This window comes from Herpailurus yagouaroundi, unplaced genomic scaffold, assembly GCF_014898765.1.
Source record: "Herpailurus yagouaroundi ecotype Mexico unplaced genomic scaffold, PumYag 196, whole genome shotgun sequence".
NCBI lineage: Eukaryota > Metazoa > Chordata > Mammalia > Carnivora > Felidae > Herpailurus > Herpailurus yagouaroundi.
In genome coordinates this window covers 21,856,970-21,883,864 of record NW_024412427.1, presented here as the reverse complement: position 1 = coordinate 21,883,864, position 26,895 = coordinate 21,856,970, and the positions used below count along the sequence as shown (strand labels likewise).

The window sequence follows — 26,895 nt, the reverse complement described above, 5'->3', positions numbered from 1 at the left end:
GCAAAAAAAATTTAAAAAACAGATGTAGAAATGGCACAGGGATACAATAAGAGGCTACCGTGCAGGCTGCTGTGTCTCTAACAATTTTGCCCACCTCCAAAGAAACACAGAAATAATACAATAATGCTTAAATGCAGTTGCGCTGATTACACTTATTGGCAAAATAACATGTACTTTAAAAATCGTCACCAGTTGATGCTGCTTTTTTTCTGACCTAGGGAGGGTTCACCCACAGCTTGACAGACTCTCCTGCCTTCTTTAAACAAGCATGTGGAACGTCATTTAATATTTGGCTGCTCCTTCAGGCCATTATGATAATGTTAGTTGTCATATGGTGCTAAAGGCATTTATGTCCCTTCATAAACGGTCCCTTTGCTATGACGCCTTTGGGGCGCTTGGGCTGTGTTTTCTCCAGTTTCTGTTCCTCCCACTTGCTATCAGCTGTTGTTTCTCACTGCTGTTCACACTCACTGTGGAAACGAACCTTTTCTGCTTGCACTTTGTTGCCTTCAATATTTTGGTGGTCGTGGGTCCCAAGAACTGAATCTTACAGGACTGGGAAACAGTAATAAAAAAGTGGCTACAGTCCAACTCGAAGTACTGTGGCTTTCTTGTTTGATATGTTATGAAGAAAGGCATTTGCTTTATTGAAACTTTTTTTTTGCTGAAAATCTTGATATCACTTAACGTTGAAAGCTGAGCAAGATTGTATTCAATACGTGTTCAAGATTTTCAGAGGGACCCGGGTGAAAAGCAAATGCCTTTAGAAGCCCAGGTAATCAGTATTTCCTAAGTATGAGTGAGAGGTGATGATTAATAACCAAAGAAAATCACCCCGAGAAATAAAAATAGTTCAAGCGATAATGAACCTCTAGTTCATCAAACCACATTTCGGTCAAAAAAGTGTAAAAATAGTACTTTTTTTCTCCAATATGTCTCTGCTTATATGACAGTAGGCAAGATACTCAGCCAGTGGTTACATTTAATCTCTTCAAAATGACCTTCTCTGAATTATTAGAGGCCATGCAGTGTATTTAAATAATCCTAAAGGTTTCCAGTGCTTGCAGTGCTGCCTTCGGAAACTGCCAATCTTTGGGACACTCTGGTGTATTCAGGGAGTGAAGTCCTACCAGTTCATAAGAACGGGCAATGGTGGGGTGCCTGGGTGGCTCAGTCGGTTAAGCGTCCGACTCTTGACTTTGGCGTAGGTCACGATCTCACAGTTTGTGAGTTTAGGCCTCAAACTGGGCTGCGCTGGCAGTGTGGAGCCTGCCTGGGACGCTCTCTGCCCCTCCCCCACTCACACTCTCTTTGAAAATAAACAAATTTTAAAAAATTAAAAAAATAAAAAAGAAAGAGAGGACAATGGCTATTATCTTAGTGACTCTAGTCCCCGATCTAGACGTGGTTTACTTGGGAGAAGCACCTGTAAATGTGTCTAAGCCAGTCCTGGGTTTCCTTGGCCACACTGAATAAAGTAGAAACAAGTAGCCAATTGCAGTAACTTACTTTGTATTAAGTTTGAACTCCATCAAACTATTGACATGGGTCATTTTTTTTTTTTATTAAAAGATGAAAAATGTCATACGACTTGTCCTAATATTTTCAATCTGTTGAGGCTCAGATCCCCACACAGATCTTCAAGATTATCAAGTACCCTCACCATTTCACTTATCAAGAAAAGGAACAAACAACAAAACCAGACTGCACTGGAACCACTTCTAACTCAAATCCTTTGTAACGCTACATCTGCAGTGAGTTTGGCAGTTGCATGTGTCCTGGTAGACCCCAGAGACAGCAAGATAAGTAAAGTGTGGTCTTTGACCTCAAGAAACTCAGAGTACAATAGGAGACATAAAAACAACAAATAAAATGTGAATGCAGTGTATAGTGTACAAGGGTAGGTAGGTTAGTGGTAACAAAAAGGAGTTACCAATTCTTATTCAATGGTTCAAGGAAGGTATCAAAGAGGTGGAGATTTCTCAACTGGGTTTTGAAGGATGAGGAGGAGTTTACCAATCAAACTAGGAGGAACAAGTGCATTTTGGAAAAAGGAACAGCATGCACAAAGCATGTAACGGAAAAGTATCTTGGAATCGCCGGGGGATTTTTATGGCTAACACAGAGAGTGTAAGGAAACTGGTGGGAAACAAGTCTGTAGAATGAAGGGGGACCCAGATTAAGGACGGCCTTGTAGTTCGCTTTATTCCACAACAGGGAATCATGGAAGCATCTGAAACACAGCAATCACAAGTTCTGATTTATATTTTCAAAAGATTAAAGAGAAAGAAATAGGAAAAAGACAAAGAAAACTGCCCAGAATTAGTAGTGGTTGCCTCCAGGTGGCAGAATATTTTGTTTCTTCTTATAGCAGCATGTGGCTAGCTGTTCCTTCTGGGAAGGAGTAAATTTTGTCATACATATAGCTGTCACTTCAATATTTTAATTCAATACTAGGAAGAGTAACCACATTGGGGCCAATCCTTTGCCTTTCTCAATTTTGTTTACTTACAAAGCAACCATGTATAAATCTAGAGGATATTATGATACACGGTTTGGAAAAACCAAGTCAACAAGTACAGTCACGCCAGCCCACAGACCTTATAAAAAGCCCTGACAATCTGAACCGCTGAGTGGGCCAGCACAATTAGCCACCACATACATTTCACCAACTTCAAGAGGAACTAATTCTTTTTTTTTTTTTTGACTTAAAAAAAATTTAAACCCAAGTTAGTTAACATATAGTGTAATAATGATTTCAGGAATAGAATCTAGTGATTCATCACTTACATGTAACACCCAGTGCTCATCCCAACAAGTGCCCTCCTTAATGCCCATCACCCATTTAGCCCATCCCCCCATCCACCTCCCCTCCAGCAACGCTCAATTTCTTCTCTGTATTTAAGAGAGGCTTGTCTTCGTTTTTATCTTGTTTTTGCTTCCCTTCCCCTATGTTCATCTGTTTTGTATCTTAAATTCCACATATGAGGGAAATCATATGATATTTGTCTTTCTCTAATTTCACTTAGCATAATACACTCTAGTTCCATCTACTTTTTGCAAATGGCAAGGTTTCATTCTTTTCATTGTATACATAAACCACATCTCCTTTATCCATTCGTCAGTGGATGGACATTTGGGCTCTTCCCATAATTTCGCTATTGTGGGTAGCACTGCTATAAACACCAGAGCGCACGTGCCCCTTTGAATCAGCATTTTTGTATCCTTTGGACAAATACCTCGTAGTACAATTACTGGGTCATAGGGTAGTTCCATTTTTTAAAAAAAACATTTCTTTTAATTTTTATTTATTTTTGAGACAGAGAGAGACAGAGCATGAACGGCAGAGGGGCAGAGAGAGAGGGAGACACAGATTCTGAAGCAGGCTCCAGGCTCTGAGCCATCAGCCCAGAGCCCGACGCGGGGCTCGAACTCACAGACCGCGAGATCGTGACCTGAGCTGAAGTCGGACGCTTAACCGACTGAGCCACCCAGGCGCCCTGGGTAGTTCCATTTTTAATTTTCTGACGAACCTCCGTGCTGTTTTCCAGAGTGGCTGCACCAATTTGCATTCCCACCAGCAGGGCAGAAGGGTTGCTCCTTCTCCACACAAGAGGAACCGATCCTGACTTTACATGAAGTCTTAACAAGTTTCACATTTCACTTTGCCTCAGAGGGAACAACTTCATCACCTTCTCTCCCTCAAGTCACCTCAAATTCAAGTACAGTCTAAGAAAAAAAGATGTGCTTACAATTGCTAATGAGGCTTCACTTTACTAACCTAAACTTTGTGAACAGATTGGTGGCCCCAAGCCCCTGCTCTATAGAAGGTCTGGAGCCACTGTCACCTTGCAAGGGCACAAACAATAAATGACAGAAATAGGGGCAAGCAAAGCTTGGGTCCAGTTGTTCCACATGAATGGAAAGAGCAAAATAAATGACTAGCACAAAGTCCAATCACTATTCCTTTTATAACAAATACAAAGTTTTGCATGGAAAGTCTGCCAAAAGCACTTCATTAAGCAACAACTGTTACTACATGAACCCATCTGTAAAACCAGGACAATAATAGCAACAACGTTAAAAGGTTGTTGTGAAGAATTAAACAATAATATACACAAGTGCTTAGAAGACTGTCTGGCACACAGTGAGCACTCAATAATTTACAGCATCATTATCATTATTGTATCTGGCACATGGTAAGTGCTCAATAAATTACAGTATCATTACCCTTATATCTCAAAACTTGCCTCTTTCCAACTATTCCAACTTATAAATCTCACTGGTACTCTTACTTATGTCAAAGACTGTTTACTCAATACTAAAATTAAAATGAAGTAATTGTAAGAATGTTTTGAGAGAAAAAATTAGTAACACTTCTTTACCTCTTCATATCTGTCAAAAACGGCTCCTTCTTGCAAAAAGGAAGGAACTTCCTTTTGCCAGTTAAATTCATAAGGTTTGGCCATGATTATATTCAAGACCTAAAAATGAAAAAGAATATCTCATTAGCATACAAAATTTAAAAACAAGTAAAGATCAAAGGTTAATCACTTTATATGTTTGTGAAAGCTTTTCTTCATACACACAGAATAAGCCCATAAAATGTCTCTTTTTCCTTCTTTATTTCATCTGATTCCATCTTCCCTCCTCCTTGTCTCAAAACCTGGGGAAATATAGTTGACGCTTGAATAACATGGGTTTCAACTGGATGCATCCACGTATACAAGGATTTTTTTAAATAAATTATAGCATAGTACTTAAACATATTTTCTCTAAAGATTTTCTTAACATTTTTTCTCTAGCTTACATTATTGTAGGAATACAGTATATACCACATGTAACATACAAAATACGTGTTAACCAATTGTTTATGTTATTGGTAAGGCTTCTGGTCAATGGTAGGCCATCAGCAGTTAAGTTTTGGTGGAGTCAAAAGTTATGTATGAAGTTTTGAACACGTGGAGAGCTGGAGCCCCTCTAACCCCCATGTTGTTCAAGGGTCAACTGTGATATCAACAAAGAGGTGATCAACCAGAGGTGATCATTTGGGAAGCTTCCCCTCCCTCTTCCCATCATATAAAATAATAAGATACATATTTTAATCAGATGGCATCAGATAAAAGAAAGAAATCATGAACCTGACCCTATTTATAGGAGAGGCCTGTTGAAAAGGGGTGGATGGTTACACAAGCCTACACTATGAGCCTGAAGGTGGATACATGGACAGAAGTTGATGCCTGGATGATGGGTCACAGAATCAAGGAGGAAGAGCTGGAATTTTTAATTGCTCTTGGTTCTCACAATAACCCTTTCATCCCTTCCTCACTTGGGCCAGTGAGGGGACTACAGAATGTCTGCTTTGTAGCACAGGCAGCATGTATGACATTGAAAGAGAATGTAGGCACTCTTCAGGGTGGCTGCCTGCACTCAGGAAAAAGTGAGTGTTTCTTAGCATCAGGCACCATCCTGTACCTGTACTAGCTGTGAGCAGGACATCTTAAATGAAATGTCAGCATCCAACCAGGAATCACCAAATATTTAAGCAATGCCAAGAACATGGAGGACTGACACCAAACATAATAAATAGAACTTACACCCAAAAAAATAGAGCTAACCAAATGGACAGAACCTGACTTTGACTTAAGCACAGCTAAGTGTGGAAGGAAAAAGTGCATTCAGTTCCAAAAACATAATTAACTTAATATTCTAGTAATTTCAAAAAAGATTGTTGAAATCAAACTCTGAACAGGTGAGCCTGAATTATAAAGAGAACTCAAATGAAGTGGTGAGCCAAGGGATTCTCATAGAACTCAACACAAAAAGAAAGCACAATGGAAAAATTTAGAGAGGTGGAAAATGAAAACCAAAGGTTGACCACCCACCCAGCAGAACAAATTCTTCTATTACAAGGAAAGAAAGCCAGCAGAAGGATGGGATTAATCACAGCAAAAGTGGAAGAACACTTCTGAAATCTGAGTATCTACATGTTCAGTTTTGAGTCCTCAATGTGAATATCTGAGTCCTCAATTGAAAAAAAATCCACTGATGCAAGAAGTAGAAATGGTGGGGTTGGTGGGGGGGGCGGGTAAGATACACACACCTAGACATACCTTTGGGTGACAAGGAGAACAAAAAACACGAAGTTCCAGAGATCGGTATCCATTCAAATAAAACTTTAATTTTTAAGAGAAAATAAAGATATTTATGGACATGCAAGGTATCAGAAAGATTTAATGACCTACTCTGAAAGATTTGGGATAGTATTGTCCTCTGTCAAGAAGAAAAATAAATATAGAGAAGGGATATGGGAAGTAATAGAGAAAAAGAAGAAAAAAAGAGCAAGCTTACTCTTAAGTTTTACTTACTATACAAAAGAAATGTAAAGAAATGATCATAATCTAGCTTCCAAATTCCTGATTATATCAGCATAGAGGTTGGAGCAGCTGACGTGGTCAGAAGGCAGGAAGAATGGATCAAAGGGAGGTAAACCATTTTAGGAGTGGCGTGTAAGTATGTAAGAATCTATACGTTGGCAGAAAAATAGAAGTTTAAGAATTTTTCTGTAAGAAATTAAAAATGGAAAGTAAAACTTGCACACTATTAGAGGGGAAAATAGAACAAAGAAACAGGAGTCCCCTTTAAAAAGAAAATAAGTGGGAAGGAGAGAGAAAAAAAAACACATTATAAATAGAAAACATGGGGCGCCTGGGTGGTTCAGTCAGCTTAGGTCATGATCTCGCAGTTTGGGGGTTCGAGCCCTACATCGGGCTCTGTGCTGACAGCTCAGAGACTGGAGCCTGCTTCGGATTATGTATCTCCCTCTCTCTGCCCTTCCCCCAGTCACGTTCTGTCTCTCTGCCTCAAAAATAAATAAAATTAAAAAATAATACAATAAATGGAAAACACAAAATAAAATGACAACATATCTCTATAATACATATGAATTGGCTAACTTCACTTACCAAAAAAAAAAAAAAAAATTCAGAGGCTTTTACATTAGGTAGCATTATGGTTGTTTACCAGAAATATTTACAAAATAAAAACGATATAGGAAGCTCAAAAATGAAGGGATGAAAAAAATTGATCTCACAGGTACATGCTCAGAAGGAAAGAAAGCAGGTATCACAGGAACGTATCAGACAAAATAGATTCAGGGAAAACAAGAGACCCTGATAAATCATATTGAGAAAAGGGATGATCAAAATTATTGAAGTCATTAACATTAAAGCATGTGACTACAAAGCATCAGAACATATACTGAAAAATTGCTAAAATACAGAGAAATTTGGCAAAGTCACAAACACATTAGGAGACCATAATTCTCAGAAATTAATAGAACAAAACAAAAATGCAAGAATATTGAGGATTTGAATATTACACTTACTAGTTTAACCAAAACAATTAAAAAAAATTTTTTTAACGTTTTTATTTATTTTTGAGACAGAGAGAGACAGAGCATGAGCAGTGGAGGAGCAGAGAGAGAGGGAGGGAGACACAGAATCTGAAGCAGGCTCCAGACTCTGAGCTGTCAGCACAGAGCCCCATGCAGGGCTCAAACTCACAGACTATGAGATCATGACCTGAGCTGAAGTCGGAAGCCCAACTGACTGAGCCACACAGGTGCCCCCAAACCAAAACAATTTAGATGACTTAACATATTTTAAATATGATACTGAGTTTAGATATAACCTTCCCTCTTTATATATACATATGAAATATATAACATTGAGTCCTCAATATATAACATGTAATTATTATATAGTATTATTATCTATGTTCTTCACTTATTTTTATATTGCAGCTACTCCCCACACATATAAAAATCTCAAAATTGAATCTTAATGGGGCCAGAGGAAACCTCAGCATTTTTCAAAAGGCAGACGTTAAGGTGGCCATGCTCACTAGCCACAACTAGGCCAGAACTTACAAATTAATGAATGCATAAAATCTATACACAAATTAAACACAAACTTACACAGACTTCTAAATAATTGAGTTAAGCAGAAAAGTCAAAGCAGAAATTACACCTTTCTTAAAAATGAAAGGTGGGAGCATTACACGTCAAAATCTAGGGATGTCATATGTAGCCAAAAATAATTTTAAAACGATCAGTAAAAGTTAATTGCTTTCTGCAGTGCCTGGGTCGTTCAGTTGGTTAAGCCTCCAACTCTTGATCTCGGCTCAGGTCATGATGTCATGGTTCATGTTCATGAATTTGAGCCCCATGGTGGGCTAGGTACTATCAATGTGGAGCCTGGTTGGGATTTTCTCTCTCTCCCCCTCCCCCACCCATGCTTGCGCTTTCAAAATAAACTTTATAAAAAGTTAATTGCTTTCCGAATAGTCATATATTAGGTAAACATTTGGCAAGTGTTGGGGCAAGTGTCGGGGAGAGAGAAGTATGGGTGAAGAAAGAGAATGAGGAAGAAGTATAAATTCACAATGTTCATGATAACAAGGAGGTGTAATTACAAAGAGGATAGAAAACACTAATACTACATATATCTTTAACCCAGATATCTGAAAACCTATATAAAGTGGATGGGTTTTTCAAAGTTAAAATAAAGTCGACCCAAAAAAGAAGAAACTGAACAGTGACCTTGGAAAACTGAAAAACATAAAAGATTAGACCCAGACAGGTTTACAGATGAGTTCTATCAAATTGTCAAGGAAAAGGCAAATCCCACATACTTACCACTCTCCCAGGACATAGAAAAAAAGTAAATTACTACCTGACTCATTTCACAAGTCCATGATCAGGTCCTGACAATGACACCATAAGGTTAACAAAACACCAACCAACCTTAGAGTTCAATTCTCACAGAGAAAAAATTCTAAAATATGAATAGATCTATCCTAGAATGTTGCTAAATGAAGAATTTGGGATATTTCATCACTGAAAGCAGATCAATGTGATTCACTAGCTAAAGAGATTAAGGACAGAAGTCTGGTACGTGCATATCTTAGCATACCTTGCAAGCTGAAATCAACCTGAGTGTGAAAGGTCTCTAACACATACCATTCAATAAAAATAGTAAGTCCCAGAATGATATGAAATATGAACAGTGTGATACCATTTACCTAAATCCACAACTACAGAAGGATATGAACAGTGTAATACCACCTACGTAAATACACACAAGACAAACCCATATATTTCTCTACGTATGTATTTGTGTATGTGAATAAATAATTAAAAAACCTGGAGATGTATGACTCTACCTACTTCTGGGAAGGACATAAAGACTGGGGCTGAAAATGAAGGTATCTTTAGTATGATCTCTGTGGTGGACATTTTTATTATAGGAATATATTCCTGCATTTATGTGCCGCTTGCGTAAATAAGAATGCAAATTTCAAAAAAGGAAAACAAAAAAAAAAGCCCACATATAGGCAGATGCAGTTATTCTTTAGTCCTAAACAATTTAAAGCAGAAGAAAGAACAACATAGTAGGTCATGTTTCGAGGTAGCTTCCTCACAATGGCAATCGTTGCTGTTTGGAGGAGGAACGATTCCATTAGTCATTAGTGACCAGGCTAAAAGCTGTTGAAAGCATGAAGGTCATGCTAACCAGCCCAGCTGAGGTAGGTAGCAGCCCTCCATTAATTAGCACCAAGGCTTCCCATGTAAATAAAGTCACGAAGATGAGCCAGGCAGCAGACAATGGGAGAAGGCAGAGATGCTTTGTCAGGTCCATGACTCTGCCCCAAAATGACTGTAATTGGGTCTCTCTTCCTACTTCTCTCAGTTCCTATCAGTTTGTCTTTTCTCTGTGTCTTCCATGTCTATTTCCCAGTGTCTGTATTGGGGATGGACGGACACACACACACACACACACACACACACATATAGGGCCCCTTCACTCGAGGTGGCTTAGAAGCAACCTTCTGGTACAGTGATGTACATTCATGCTTTCTATGCCATAAAACAGATCTGCAGAGCAATAAAGACCTGCAGATGCCCCTCAGGCTATCATGGATGTGTTATTCAGGGATCTATAACAAGAATAATCTGTAACAAGAATAATCAACAAGATAATCAAGGGAACTAAACAATAGCATTAAAGAAAGATGAAAAAACAACATGATGGTGGTAAACCAGACTTCAGAAATCAGTGGCAAAACACTCCTCTTTGCGAAATTTTAGGCGCTCCATCATCTTTTCACTCCTGCCAACCATCTCTTTTAAGATTTCCCTTCGGTTTTATTTTAAAGAAAATAGTAATGAGAGGCTTCTGATATAAAATGCTCATATCAAAAATGAAAAGAAAGCTTCTATCAGCTTTCGTCACCTTTCATTGGTTTAACTGGTTCTCCAAGGATCTCTTCAGTGAAAGGGCACACAATGCAGTCCTCAGTACATGATGTTTCTCAGATTTCATTACTGTCTTTACCACTAAAATATTAATCTCTACCTTGGTTACCAGCTTCATCAGAATGGTTTCATTATGTGAAGGACTTGAGCGGGGGCTGATGGAAAGAAGGCACTTTAGACCTTTATCTCAAGAGATCTGCAGTGGTGTTGGTAGCTCATTTCACCGCTTACTTTTTCAGAGCTCTGGGGTTCTGAACAAGGTAAGAGGCATTCTCACAAAATGACACTGAAGTACCCTGAATCTTCCCAACTTCAAACTGGCAGGCAGGGGCTGTACTTTACACTGCCTCTGAAATACTTCATTGGGCTCAGCATTAGGGGCAGTGAGCGGCTGGCTTATTTTATGTAGATGGTACAACTCTGACCTACAGATTCAAAAAGTGGGCCAAGCCTTTAAGAGCAGTTTGATACAGGTAATTGATTTTAAAATGGGAACAAATGAAGGTACATGTTGCAGTCCAGCCAACTCCAGAGAAAGTTAAAAGGACAGTTACTTGTTTTAAAAGGCAAGGGGAGGTAATGGCCACTCTGTAATGATGTCCTTTTTGAAACCATCTCAAAGCTCCACCTACCAGCTAACTGATAAAACAGAAATGCTTTCCCTTTGCCGTGCCAAAGCCTCCTCTTCTCCCATTCTCTGGCTTGCCATCTAAGGCCTCACAAGATACTTCAAGGTTCAGTTGCCTCCTCCACCCCCCTAGAGCACCACGTCTCCATACACTGCTCCCAGGAAAGGTCCTCCTTCTCCTTGAGGGACACAGGAAGTAAAGGAGAATTTACACAAAGAATGGATATATAACTGGGCACCTTTTCCAGAGTAAACACTGGAGTGAGCAGCTACTGGAAGGAGGCCAGTGGGCTTTTAAACAGTCTCATTGTTTCTCAATTCTTATGCAACTGGAAAAGATTAGCTATTGCACCGGCTGCAGAGGAAAAGCTCCCTGGACCGTGGAGGGGACGAGAAAGGAGGGGAGTCCTCGAAGGCCTTGCTTCATAGCAAGTGGTAAAAAGCTCCTTCTAAAGAAGATGATGAGAAACTGAAAGCGTCAGTATGAGGCCAACAAGGGAGCTCAGGCAGGCTATTGGGGACCAAAATATTCAAGTTAGACATGTGCATTTCACATGGAGATGACCCTCCATCCATTCAGGTGACAAGAACTAAGGAAGAACAGCTCTATTTGTTGGCCTACTCTGCCCTGAATCTTTAAATCTGTTCTCTTGTCTCCCTGGCCGGACCTACACGGTAGTCTTCAAGCCTTATGAGACCTCACCTATCCCAGATATGCTGGATTGATTATGAAGTCAACTCTGCCCATCCCCCACCCCCTCCCCAGACAGTTGGGTCAAAATTTTGGTAAAGAGTTTTTTGTTTCTGGACATATGCCAACAGAGGGAAGTACATGAAATCAGGTTTATTTAAGGTCCTGGGTATGGCAGGCTGAATAATGGCCCCCCAAAGATACCCAATATCCTAACCTCTGAAATTTGAGTGTTTCCTTACATGGCAAAAAAGGACGTTGTAGATGTGATTAAGTTAAGGATCTTGAGATGGGGAAATTATCTTGGATCACCCAAGTGGGCCCTAAATGCAATCTTAAGTGTCCTCATAAAAGGGAGGAAGAGGGAGATTTAACACACAGAAGATGAAGCAATGTGACCACAAAGGCAAAGACTGGAGAGATGCCACCACAAGCCAAGGAGTGTTGAAGGAAGAAGTCTTAACAGGAAGTTGTAAGGGTCAAGGGATGGATTCCCCCTTTTGCCTGGAGAAAGATGGTCCTGTAAACACCTTCATTTCAGATTTCTGGCCTCCACAACTGTGAGAGAATAAATTTCTCTTGTTTTCAATCACAAGTCTGTGGTAATTTTTTGCAGCAATCCAAGGAAAGGAATAAAGATATTTCTACAGACATCTTTCCCAGGATCCAATGGTCTTTTAACAAATTTGCACCTCCGCAATAAATACAAACTTGAAATAAACCTTGCAGCTTCCCCCAAAGCAATCAAGTCAGTCTCCATTTTTTTGTTTCTATTTGTGAACAAATGAATTCATTGTTTCAACAATGAATCACTTGCTTTCACATAGCATACAGCTCTCAAACAAAAATGCACCATGGCTCAGATATGAACTTCCTGAAGTATAACTTTTACCTTTAACCTTATGACAAAAATATTCTATTAAGAATTGGTTGCTTCCCTATCCAACCATACAAATCTCACTAAACCAAATAACCCATGACCTTAAGTGACCCCATGATCAGAACAACTAAAGCTGCTTTCCAGAACACCGAGGGTTAGGATAAAATTTCCACTGACGTAAAGTCAATTAGTGACTACCAAGCACATGTCAACGTCTTGCTCTTCAATCTTTAAATAAGATATCCTTATTTCTAAAAATATCTTTTATTTCTAAAAATAGATGGACAGCTATATCAGATCACCCAGAGCTTTTGTTCTTTATTTTTTTATTAAAATTTTTCAATGTTTATTTCTTGAGAGAAAGAGAGACAGAGTGTGAGTGGAGGAGGGGCAGAGAGAGAGGGAGGCACAGAATCTGAAGCAGGCTCCAGGCCCTGAGCTGTCAGCACAGAGCCCGATACGGGGCTGGAACACACGAACTGTGAGATCATGACCTGAGCCAAAGTCAGACACTTAACTGACTGAGCGACCTAATCACCCAGAGTTTTTGAATAAATGGCTTTCCTTAAAATGAGAATCTGACACTGATATATTGCATCATTAATGACAAGTTTCCCCTTTTGCTAAAAATACCTCCGTTTTCATCAAGCCATTAGGTAGCATTTTCAAAAAGCATGTAAAGGCTGCAGGATTAAGAAAATGATAATAGGCAATGCTGTTGAGGGTTGGGGGTAAAGGCATTCTTGACAGTTTGGTGAAAAACTATTTTGCAATCCATTTCTATAGGCTTGAAATGTCCATACTCTTTGATCTAATAATCCTACTGGTAAGATTTATCCTACATAAATGCATACAAAATCCATGCACAAAGATACTGTGATGCTGCTAGTGGCAGAAAAATAGTTTCTTTATATAAGTATCAGTAAGCAATTGGTTAAATACACTACAGTATTTCAATATTCTGTACTCATTAAAAATAATGCTTCAAATGAATAGTTGTTTGCTGAACAACAGCAAGTTTAGAAGAGTTTCTAAAAAACAGTCACAACTCAAACAAATATAAATGCTCTCAACATATTATTAAGGAGGTAAAAAAAGCTGGTTACAAAATTGTATCCAAGAATGATCCCAATTTTTATGTGTTATATACAGCTTACACACACACACACATTTTTTAACAAGAGAAAAAGATTAGTAAAACATATACAAAACACAAATAGTAGTTATGTCTCGGTGATAGAAGTTTACATGATATTTTAAAACTTCCTGTGTTTTAAAATACTTATAGTGACTATAAATTTTTGTATTCAGGAAAAAAATGCTTGCTAAAGAAAAAAGACATTAAATGTCTTTTCTTCATATAGATCCATGTTTTCCACCAGAATTCCTGGTAAGAACAAAGAGCAGGAAGAAACTAATAAATAAAACTGTGAAGTGTTCTTTTCGACATTTAAAATCTTGACTGTACATTGGAAGCCTTCACACACACCAATTATGACCGGTTCTTAGGAAGGAGTTACTTAGTAATACTGATTAAAACTTGGGTATTATGTCTAAAATTTCTACTCTACTTATATTTGGAAGTGAAACAGATTATGGTTATGCTGGATTTAGTTTTTAATGAACTCTGAACTATAAAAATAAAAACATAAGGCCATTGCCATAAATCTACAAAATTTATCATAAATATATAATAAATTCGTTTATCGATAAAGTGCCACCTGATTCAAAATAATTCCTGGAGTTTATAAAACACACAAACTGAATAGAAATAAAATGAGAACAGCAAACATCTGGTCTTTGTCTCTATTTCCCCCTGCTCAACATTAATCATAAAAGGCAAACATAACTTTCTTAAAATTAATAATTATAAAATAGATTAATAAAAATATTAAGATGAATTTCCTTTATGTTTTTTATTTTAGAGAGAGAGAGTACAAGTTGAGGAGAGGGGCAGAGGTGGTAGAGACAGAGAGAGAAAATCTTAAGCAGGCTCCACACTCAGTCAGCACAGAGCCTAACAGGGGGCTCAATCCCCTGAACTGTAAGATCTCGATCTGAGCCAATATCAAGAGTCAGAACGTTCAACTGACTGAGCCACCCAGGCACCCCAAAAATGAACTACCTTTATAAATGTATTAGGTGATATTTATAATATTATATGCATCATTATTTTTAAGAATTTTATAAAAAATCTAGAAGATGCTTGTTTATCTGGGGTATTTAAGAGTGGCTTAATTTGAATATAATGAATAATTGCTAACATATAATTCAGTCTGTAATGACCAATTTTCAAATAAATCAGAATATGATGAAGTATATAGTTTTCCAAGAAAAGAACTGGTTTCAAAAGACTGTTTGGATATTGGTTGCTTGCCTACAACAATTTCCTTGAAAATGACATCTGAGTTCATGTGCCAGCCTCCCAAGAGCCCTTGAATAGGGTGAGTGTTCAAACTGTATTAAAAGTAGTTGTCTGTGACTGGGGTTCTCTGACCTGTTGATGCCTTGCTACTCACCTCTTTCCACACAGTTAATTCCCACTGAAGGGCTCAACCAGACGCCCATCTTTCGGGAGCAACCTTGTGGGGAAAAGGACTCAGTGGCAGAAGCTAAGAGCTCTAGGGACTGTGGTGTCCTATTTCTAAATGTTTAGGGAGTCCCTGACTTACTAGTATTTTGATCTTTCAGAAGAAAAGATATAATTTGCAGATTAATGATATTTATTTACAGTTGAATCATAGACATGGCTTCTAAAAAAGAAATTTTTGTTTGATAAGAAAAATAACTCACCTTCTATAATATGAAAATATGTAGTGAGTGGTAGGAACCTGGGATAAGGAATATATAAATTAACTTCAAATCTGTTTTAGCAAGACTTATCTTTTATACATGCTGTAAAAATTCTGCGAAGTAAAGGCATTTTATTTCTTTTGTGCCTCTGAAATAGAGTACCTGTTTTTAATGACTAAGGGGTTATAGCAAACAGCAAAAGTTTTTTTTTTTTATTACTACTGAGTATGTAAGATAAACAGAATTAACCTAATCAGCCCCGAGAACTATAGCAGTCCCGAGAAATAAAATAATTAGGCAAATGTGAAATACTTATAAACAAGGACTGGGCTTTTATCCCCCTTGCTTTCTCACAAGTGAAAGAATGCGTCTCTCTTTTCAAGACCAGAACTAACAGAATATATGGTGGTGTATAGAGTTTACCCTTACGGCCTCTCCCTTAGTAGCAGGTATTAGTCACATGCAACAATGTTTCAAAAGAGTTCAGCCCTCCTCACTCCTACAATAAGGGCCCTGATAAGGTCTGAGGAATAGAAAACAAACAAACAAAAAAATGGCAATATGATAGAATAAGTACTTTAGGTATGTTTAGATGGAGCTCAAACATAAATTCTACAAACAGCAGTCTCTCTTGGATCTTATTCATGGTGTTCTTGATTGTGCAGCCAAGGTAGCAGTCTATAGTTTTGTGCTTCCGGTCCAGCGGCTCCAGGGAGGGAACTAGGAGAATGGGGGTTTGGATTGACCTTTCCCTCAGGCTTAGTTTCTTCTTAACTAGAACACTCTTTAAACTACTGATGATAATATCTGGATAGCCAAGGTGGGGACTCAAGTCTCTTGGGGACTAAGGAAGGAGCATAGTGAAAAGACTTAGATCAGTGGTTCTCAAAGTGTGGTACCCAGTCAGTAAACATCGTCTGGGAATTTATTAGAATGCAAAATCTCAGGTCCCACCCAGACCTTCTGAATTGGAAAATCTGGGGTGGGGCCCAAAAATCCATGCTGTGTCCAGCAGGCTAGGTGATTCTGATGTCAGGTAAAGTTTGAGAACAACTGCCTTATATCAAGTCTTCACCAAAAGGAAAAAGGTAAAGAAAGAGAAGAGGAGAAAACAGGATCTTTTGATCTTAATCTATGGCCCAGACTAGCTCACTGAGAAAAAGACCTGTTAGGCATTTGGGAATGAAGCTCAGGTAAGAAATAAAGACAGTCCATTTTCCTAGAATGCACACTTCTCTTCAGAAGGCCTTGCAAATCAAGGATATGGAAATTCTGGGTCCCGGTACTCACATTCCCACCAAGATCAAGAGTAGATACCAAGCTGGCCTTAAGTAAATGGGTAATTTCTACAACCATTTCTTTCAAGCTTCATCCTTAAGGGTTAAGTCTCAAGAAACCAGTTCAGGGTGACAGGTGACGTGAAGAAAGCAAACAAAGGGTGACATAACCCAAAACTCAACTATTTATTTAATTTACAATGTAGATTTATTTAATCTACAGCTATTTATTTCATCTACAACATAGACAGTGAAGCCACCTACCAAATAACTTTAAATATTTCCTTCTTCTGGCCCAAACCTTTATGGTCCCTGAAAACTACAAACTATAAGTGCTAGTATTTCTCTTAAAAACTCAGAAAAAATATTGGGGAAATAAAGATTCACCCAGAAAACTCAATCTTTAAGAAGCTGCAATGAACAAAACTGCTGAGGAGAAAGATCATATTGGAACGTGAGGGTTCTAGGGAAGCCTGGGTGGCTTAGTCAGTTAAGTGTCCGACTCTGGATCTCAGCTCAAGTCTCAATCTCAGGGTCATGAGTTCGAACCCCATGTTAGGCTCCACGCTGGGTGTGAAGCCTACTTAAAAAAACAAACAAACAAAAAAAACAAAACAGAAAACAACCAAGAACAACAACAACAAAACAATACAACTTGAGGATTCTAGAATAAACATGCCTGTAGCTGCACTGAAAAGCAGGGTCATTTCAAAAAACTCAAAAAGTATCAGTTTGCCACTTACATTCTTCACTGGATTTATGAGACTTAACTCATTGCCCCAAATATACTGAGCCCTTTGCATCTTTCTCTTCCCTTTCCATGGCTGAACCTCATTTTTTATGTTTATTTATTTTGAGAGAATGGGTGAGCAAGAGGAGATGCGTAGAGGAGAGAGCTCCCAAACAAACCTAAAAACAACCAAGGCCAAGGCCAATAAAGTCTTTTCCTGTTACCCAAATGCACATGTCAGTACCATTTTGTGTGCACCTGCCCTTTTCTCCAAGATCCTGAAATTCTGTTCCCAGGCTCCTGTTCCCAACTCATACCCTGCTCTCCCCCTGACCCCCCATTGGTGCCCAATTGGAACTCAGTCTGTAGAATGAGTTTCCGTTCTTCACCTGGTTCTGCAGCTGGTTGAGCCTATGAATCACTTCTTGGCTGACTGTACATCCTAACCTCACCTCTCCTGGGTCCCATCCTTAAGTTCTGACCTCTGAGGTCAGCTTGAGGACGGCCCAGATTGGCACCTGGGTCCTCAAAGGTGGGGACGCACCCTAGACATGTTCTCAGGGGGTATGTGGTTTTCTTTTCCACAGAGCTTGCCTCTTTAGAGGAAACCCTACCCCACTGCTCATAAGATCCTTCTCTCTCTTATGCCCAGTCCTCCATACTTTGCCCTTCATTTGCCCTTGGAATGGCTCTGCCATAATTACTAGGCAAAGCATCACCGATATGAATCATACATGTCAAGAGAAAAAAAAAAGCTCTCTTTAGAGGTTTCACCTTGCCTTGATTATCTGAGTGTTTCAAAGGAAAGATTTTTATTTTATCCTTGCTTGAATAATCTATCTGAATGTTGCCTCAGGCAGGTGTATGGGATAAGTCTGAGGACTGCAAGACAGGACTTCACAAAAACAGGGCAACTGCTTTGGACTAGGAGCAGGTGCCAATTCAAGGGCTTGAGAAATCCTTTATTTTAAAAACTATTTTCCTATTAAAATAAACACATAGAGACAACGAGCTCTTAAATTTAATCAAGATTCCTGATATTTAAGTGTTCTCCAAGCAAATTTATAAATAGGCCTTTGCTATTATTACACAGGAGTCAGAAGAAGAGGATAAAGCCTAGGACTGCGTATATTGGAGCGGAGTCCAGACCATAAAAGGAGAAAATATGTTTCCTTAGGTTTTGAGCTAAAAGGTATCCAAATTTAACAGCTTTTACAATATTCACACACACAGAGGTACTACCCGACTTGAAAATAACCTGTGGTCAAAGAGATTTAACCCAAATAAACTCAAATCTCACACAAATTCAATGACCTCCTTACTTACATGTTCAAAACTGTTCCATCTCCACTCTTCAAATGCTTAAACTAAGGACAGAGATGAAACTCCTAGAGATAGTGAGAAAAACAGTTACTTGGAATTTAAGGTTTTAGAAGGTTGATTTTTTTTCTATTTGTGCAAATTCTTTCAAAGACCCACAAACCTTTCTTCTTTGTTTTTTATGCAATTTTTATATAAGAAGTCTGAAAGGAAAAGGAAGCAAAAATCTCTAATCTCAGTTCATTTGTAAGAGAACGGTCATATTTTCAGGATTTTGGTTTCCTTTTTTCCAGATGTGGTGTCATAATTAGCCATGATCTCCAACGAGGCAGAAAACTTACCGTGTGTTGGTTTCTGTGAGAGGGCACATAGAAACTACTATTCCTCAGGGGCACTCGGGTGGCTCAGTCGGTAGATCATGCCACTCTTGATCTCAGGATCGTGAGTTCGAGCCCCACATTGGATGTCAAGTTTACTTAGAAAAACAAAAAAATACAAAAAACCAAACTACGTGTACGTATTAGAACATACACTGTCTTTGGCTTTGTCTGATAGGTCAGCAGGGATTGAACGCTTCATGTTTCACTGCCATTCACCAGCACCAACGTTCACACCACTTGAAACAGGTCTTCTAATAGGTCTTCTAATTAGTATGATCCAAATTTTATGGTTAAGTAATTTGGCCACACCCGAAAAACTGGGTCTGACTTGAATTATAGATTTCATTACTTCCACAATCAATATTAAATTAATAGCACCTGTATAGCCTGTGGGTCTAGAAAGAGCAGGGTGGTCAGACATGGATGACCTGAATTCCGGTCCCATCTCTGCCCCAACTAGCTGCGTGTCCTTGAGGAAGCCCCTAAGCTCTCAGAGCCTTCATTTCCTTGCCTGTAAGGAGACTCAAACAGTCTCAGGGGCTGAAGCAGTCATTTTTCTGAACACTTCTAGCTCCAGTTGGTTTGATTAAACATTACTTGGGCTTCAAATAAATGTAGATGTTATTTAAAAGCCCTGTATGTCCTCCTGAAATAGATTTTATTTCCCAAAATTAAAGCCACATTCAAATGGCTCCAAATAAGATTAAAAACAATGTATTACTATTGTGTATTGAAGAGCAACTGACAAGGTAATGACACGCTGACATTTCTAGAACAGCTCTTCAGTAGCAAAGCAGACTTTAAAGATGCCAAATGCTTGCCCAATTCTGGTAAGGTCAACGGCCTTCAAATAATTGTTCCTTTCATACGATGTGTGCTTTTACTGGATTATTTTAAAATGTGTTTGCTTCCATTGCTTATATAGAAACTGAAAAACATCCCTCACTCTCACAAAGCCCAGAGGCAATGGGAAGGAGATCAGAGGTCAGAAAAGTAGGATGTGAAGCAATTCCCAAGGGTTCATGTTGTATTTTATTTTAGCAAATGTCTCCAACTTCTAATTCAAGCCATATCAGCAGGCTGGGAAAAAGAGCAAAAACGGAGCTCCTTGAATGAAATTCCCTGCCCCTTTGTTAGACAAACCCTCGGATTCCACCCCCTCCCCCCCCACCCCGTGTCCACACTAATAAGCAAAATTGCTGAAAATCATTTGGGCCCATGTGTCTGCAATCAATTATTTTGTTTCTTAAGGGGTAAAGTTTGACCCAGCATATTTTAAAATGCTACAAGATTTCAGGCAAGTTTCAAAGACACCAGGAAGAAGTCAACAGCCTGACCCATGGAGGAGGAAAATGACATTCTCATTAGGCAAGAGAAGAGGACGTCCTTAAGTAATGAGATATGAACGTGGCTCCTGTCACAACTCAGCTCTGAATGCAGGTGCTGGGGGCTAACGTGGTGACCCGCCAAGCTTCACAAAGCTCTCAAAATAAGGGCGCTGGACATCCATGTGATAGTTACATTTTACCAAGTACATTCACAAACTCTCTAAGTTGGAAATCATAACTCAAATGCAGAGTGTGGAAAGTGGAGCTCAGAAAGCTTAGATTGTCTCAAATTATGGTTAAGAACTAGCACTTAAGCCTTTTGATTTTAAACTCTCACTGTCTGACCTTGATCCTCATGATGAAAGTTCCTTAAATTCAGTAAAACATTTTGAATATATGGCCTCCAACCCAAATGAGGGAAAGTCATCTCTTCTTGGGATTGTATTTAATAAGATATTTTAATAAGAAGTACTTCAACCAAAACTAAGGACTACCTCCATAAAGGAGATGCCTATACTACTGTCAATATCCAACTTCTCATTTCAAATTCACCCCACACAGATCCTTGTTACTCCAGCTTCCAAATCAGGAGATATTTTTGGTTATCTAAAAGAAAATGGAATTCAAGTTTCTTGCATTTATTTTTAAATGTTTTCATAATTTCCACTTTAAAAAGATCACTGTTATCTTTAATGCTTAGCTCTGTTTTTAGAGTCTTTTAAATGTGATAGAGAAAACTTAGTATTATCAAAACATCAAAATCTAACCACTTAGTCCATGACATTAGTTGGCCTACAGCGCTATTTTGGAATATTCGTGGTGGGCATTTTAATAAAATTTATGTGGTTGCCTATGCTTTACTCAAATAAAATCACAAATGTGACTAAGCCATGATAAATATTTTTATTTTTCTTCTGCCCTAATTGAAACCAACCCTCGAGGTAAAACGGGAAAGGAAATAGGATTCAATTATGGCCATTACATGAATGAGTTAAATCAGGTTTTGTGGACAAAACATCTGAAGTTTAAAAGACAGGAACACTTACCATTAAGGCATATGTTGGCCATCTATGTCACACACTCCCATGGCCAATTTTCTTTAAATAGTAAAAATAAGCTGTGCTCCATATGACCATTTCCTAACTATCAATTCTCTGTAAGTATTTTAAAATATGAAATCTATGTTAAATATTCTGTCCAAAATGACATTTGAGAAGCTGGACTTTTAAGGCTTTACATGTAGTATCCTTATCTCGTTCCTGAGATTTCTTAATCTCTGTAGAATTTAACCTCTACCATCACCCTATAGGCAACTCATCCTGGTTTCCCACTTTTGTCCTCCATCCTTGTTTGTTCTCATTCTCCCTCCAGTGGTGATTCTGCAATATCACTGTTCTTTGGTCCTCTCCAGAATTCCACTCCTCATTTTCATTTGCCTCCTACGACATCTCCACCAGCACTCCTAGCACTTTAGATGTCCTGATATGTCCCAGCTGAGCTCACTACTACAAAACGATTGCTTGGAAGAATGAGTCAAACTATCAAGATCCATGTAAGAGTAATCAACACAAAGATCTTCATGTTGATTAAACAACAACAACAACAACAACAACAACAAACCTACAGGACCAAATTAAAAAAAAAAAGCCGACATAAGAAACAACAGGTTTCGGCAAGGATACAGAGAAAAAAGAACCCTCATGCACTGTTGGTGGAAATGCAAACCAGTGCAGCCATTGTGGAAAATGGGTAAAAAGAGAACTACCCTTCAATCCAGTAACTGCACTATAGGTATTTATTCAAAGAATACAGAAACAGTAATTCAAAAAGATACATGCACCTCTATGTTTATAGCAGTATTATTTATATTTATAGCCAAATGCAGCTCAAGTGTCCATCTATTGATGAGTGGATAAAGAAGATGTGTGGGATATGTGTATGTGTGTGGGGTGTGTGTGTGTGTGTGTGTGTGTGTGTGTGTGTGTGTCAGATGGAATATTATTCAGCCATAAAAAATAATGAAATCTTGCCTTTTGCAGTGACATAGATAGACCTACAGAGTAAAATATTAAGCAAAATAAGTCAGTCAAAGAAAGACAAATACCATATGATTTCACTCATATGTGGAATTTAAGAGACAAAACAAATGAGCAAAGGGAAAAAGAGAGACATACCAAGAAACAGACTCTTAACTATAGAGAACTGATGGTCACCAGAGGGGGGTTGGGTAGAGGAATGGGTTAAATAGGTGATGGGGATTAAGGAGTGCACTTGTCATGATGAGGACTTAGGTAATGTAGGGAGTTGTTGAATCACTTTATTGTACACCTGAAACTAACATAACACTCTTTATTAAAATAATGTATTAAAAACTTCTAAACACTGGCTTTTTTATATGAAAACCATCTGAACTTTCAGTGAACGACAGTCTTCATGAGCTAATAGTAAAGAGGTCATTGTTTGTACCCTAATGGGATCTGGGAAAGACAAGAAATCGATGAATGGCTAGAACAATCTCAGCCAACTCTCTCAGATCCTGCCACTGCTTTGCACTATTTTGTAAATTCAATGTCACAATTTTAAGAAGCATATCAACAAAACAGAGGAGTTGGTGAAGGAAGTCATGCCATTTAAGCAACAATTAATAAAAGAAGTTTCCAGAGATTTCAGAGTCAATCTAAGCTCTTCCTATAACTGGGTGGGAACAGAAGGCAAGAACCAGTGAACTGGGCTGAGTCCCACAGCCCTAGTGATGGAGCTGGGAAAGAACAATGACCATGAACTGCTGGTCCAATACCAATGCAATCCCCATTCTGACAGATGGCATGTATTGACACTCACTCATATGGAAGACAGAGTAATAGAGATATTCTGTGTTCATTCAGAGGAAAAACTATGTACCAAAGATTAGTGGTCTTAGGAAACGGGAACCCTCTTGCACTGTTGGTGGGAATGCAAACTGGTGCAGCCATTCTGGAAAACAGTGTGGAGGTTCCTCAAAATATTAAAAATAGAACTACCCTACGACCCAGCAATTGCACTACTAGGAATTTATCCAAAGGATACAGGAGTGCTGATTCATAGGGGCATGTGAACCCCAATGTTTATAGCAGTGCTTTCAACAATAGCCAAATTATGGAAAGAGCCTAAATGTCCATCAACTGATTAATGGATAAAGATGTGGTTTATATATAAAATGGAATACTACTTGGCAATGAGAAAGAATGAAATTCTGCCATTTTCAGCAACATGGATGGAACTGGACAGTGTTATGCTAAGTGAAATAAGTCAGTCAGAGGAAGACAGGTATCATATGTTTTCATTCATATGTGGAACTTGAGAAATTTAACAGAAGACCATGGGGGAAGAGAAGGGGAAAAAATAGTTACAGAGAGAGAGGCAAACCCTAAGAGACTCTTGAATACAGAGAACAAACTGAGGGTTGATGGGGGGTGGTAGGGGAGAAGGGAAAATGGGCGATGGGCATTGAGGAGAGCACTTGTTGGGGTGAGCACTGGGCGTTGTATGTAAGCGATGAATTGCAGGAATCTACCCCCAAAACCAAGAGCACACTATATACACTGTATGTTAGTCAACTTGACAATAACTTATATTTTGAAAAAAAGGAATGTAACTTTAAATCAGTATCAGGAAAATTATTCAACAATGAAAAGTGTGAATTTTCAGGTTTCAGAGTAGACACTTCTCATCATCTAAGGACTGAGATGTCCCTCTGTTCTTTTTTTTTTTATTTTATTTATTTTTTTTTATTATTTTATTTTATTTTTTTTTGTTTTATTTATTTATTTTTTTTATTTATATATGAAATTTATTGTCAAATTGGTTTCCATACAACACCCAGTGCTCATCCCAAAAGGTGCCCTCCTCAATACCCATCACCCACCCTCTCCTCCCTCCCACCCCCCATCAACCCTTAGTTTGTTCTCAGTTCTCAACAGTCTCTTATGCTTTGGCTCTCTCCCACTCTAACCTCTTTTTTTTTTTTTCCTTCCCCTCCCCCATGGGTTCCTGTTAAGTTTCTCAGGATCCACATAAGAGTGAAACCATATGGTATCTGTCTTTCTCTGTATGGCTTATTTCACTTAGCATCACACTCTCCAGTTCCATCCACGTTGCTACAAAAGGCCATATTTCATTTTTTCTCATTGCCACGTAGTATTCCATAGTGTATATAAACCACAATTTCTTTATCCATTCATCAGTTGATGGACATTTAGGCTCTTTCCATAATTTGGCTATTGTTGAGAGTGCTGCTATGAACATTGGGGTACAAGTGCCCCTATGCATCAGTACTCCTGTGTCCCTTGGATAAATTCCTAGCAGTGCTATTGCTGGGTCATAGGGTAGGTCTATTTTTAATTTTCTGAGGAACCTCCACACTGCTTTCCAGAGTGGCTGCACCAATTTGCATTCCCACCAACCTCTGTTCTTAGAAGTTGTAAAAGGATTGTTGCACTGAGTGAGATGGGAATAAATGCCCTCTAGTGACTTTTCAGAAAATAAAGTAGGGTTAGTCCATCTCTAGATCTTATCAGCCCTTTTCCAGATTCTTCTGACCCAAAGTAGTCTGAACATTCTCTCAACTGCAAGTATGCAGTGAAATGCTTTCTGATGTTATTCTGTATACGAATATTGGTTAAAATTCAAGTGATAAACAGATACAGAATGACTGGGAAATGCTTGTACAATTTTGTATTTGCAAATAGTTTTGGAACTAATAAAAAACACAACTTTCTACTTAAACAGCCATCATCTTGTCTTTGACTTGTGAACTTGAAAGACTCTTGCAAGAGCCAAGCCATCAAAAAGACCACAGAAAGCAGTTTAGAAAACAATGATTCACAGTGACTACACTTAATTAAGACCTTTTCCACCCTAAACTAGAACAAAATATATTATAAAGCCCAAGCTACAGGCTTCTGATTTTGGTCATTTTTGGTCATTCGTATGCCAGTCTCTGGGAAACAAAGAATTTCAATTTCAGGATACTGGCCAACATTTCAATTTTGAGAAGGTGCAGTTTGTTTGCCAAACATCCATCACTTTAATTTTATAAACTGGCACGCTATTCTTACTCAACACTTGTCATAAAACCAATGCACACTGCTTTGCTAAGCAGCAGCTATGTGTGACGCCCAATTGTATTTTCAATATTAAATACCTGAAACTTATGGGTGAAATTTTCTATCTTGTTTACTTATTTTAAACAGCATGGAGACTATTAGAATCATCAAGACAACTGGTACATCAGCAACAGGTAAATGACACTGGTGCAAAGGGAAAACATGTCTTTGAAAATTCTGTATCTGTTCTCTAGTTTAAATTATTCAAATCACTGTTTGGCTAAAGGGAAAGAAAAACACAAGGGATCTGAAGAAATGAGATAGAAGATAAACCACGAAATGCAGATAAATCATGCATAGTCTCATTCAAGAAAGTTCCCCTCTGTTCTGCAGTTTATATCACAAAGTAATTTTATTAAGGTTTTATGGAAAGGTCACTATTGCATTTCTGCAATATTAAAAACTATTTTAGCATACAGAAATCCCACATGAGCCTGAAATATTAGTTCAAGACTAAGTTTATTAAGGTTTTGGCATGGTTCAATATTAACGTTCTGCAAACATTTACAACCATTTCAAATCAGATAAACAGTGGGATATAAAACCATGGTTCATAAAAATAAAATAGCATCATTACATATTAGTTCTTGAAGATTAGCTTTAAATATATTCTAAACCTGTGAAGCAGCTAATCAGAACAGTTCATTGTGCATTGACGCTTTCATTTCACAAAGGAATCAGCCACAAACACAGTTAAGGCCTGGGTAGCATTTATCAAAGTAAATTGGTATTTTTAAGACAAATTCTAATTCAAGTGCCAATAATAATGTGAGTTATCCTCCTAGTCCCTTCTGTCTCCTAATATTTTCATCTATGAATTCCTGATGATTAATCAGAGAAAGTCTTTTAGGTCTATACCTGAGTCAGGTGAGTCTGCTGCCTTAAGTTCTTTAACTCCTATATTTCAGGGAAGGTGTAAGGTTTATCTGATATAATCAAACAGCAGAAGCCTGTTCTCCAGCAGTGTGTGAAATTACTGTCAGAGTTTTTTGTTTTTTGGTTTTTTTTAAATAAAATATTCATTGGTAACAAACACATTGGAAAATGATGATGCTCCCTGGTGAGTGAAAAGCACTTCCTGAAATTTACAGAGCACCCACAGTTTCACCAGATGCCCCATAAGTAGAGTCATTTTTTGACTCCAGGCATAAGATTGAAGACATCACTTGGCCCACAGCTCTGTGCCCAGGAAGATGCTATGGAAGCATTCCTGGTTACATGAATATACAGATTCTAGTGATGGGAAGTGTATACACAGATGCTGAGGGCTCATGAAAACAACCTCTCACTGGACCTCAGGCCCTCCCTTCTATTTAGTTTCCTATAGATTTGAACAGTCGATCTGAATCCTCTCTCTGTAAAGTCATGACTCATGATGACCTCCTTCCCGTAGTCTTAAAGACTTT

At 38.4% G+C, this 26,895-nt stretch overlaps 1 protein-coding gene across 13 annotated transcripts in view; it reads right to left on the bottom strand.

Moving 5' to 3' along the window:
- The window catches only part of PLCB4 (phospholipase C beta 4), a 419,941-nt gene that overhangs the window by 160,957 nt on the left and 232,089 nt on the right, over positions 1-26,895 (bottom strand). For 11 of the 13 annotated variants that reach the window (XM_040447668.1, XM_040447664.1, XM_040447672.1 and 8 more), the window contains one exon: positions 4,386-4,484. In XM_040447668.1, the coding sequence (XP_040303602.1) occupies positions 4,386-4,469 (84 nt within the window). In that variant the 5' untranslated portion in view covers positions 4,470-4,484. Of the gene's footprint in view, positions 1-4,385; positions 4,485-18,643; positions 18,706-26,895 lie in introns of all 13 variants that reach the window. The other 2 variants (XM_040447674.1, XM_040447675.1) reach the window with 1 other exon arrangement.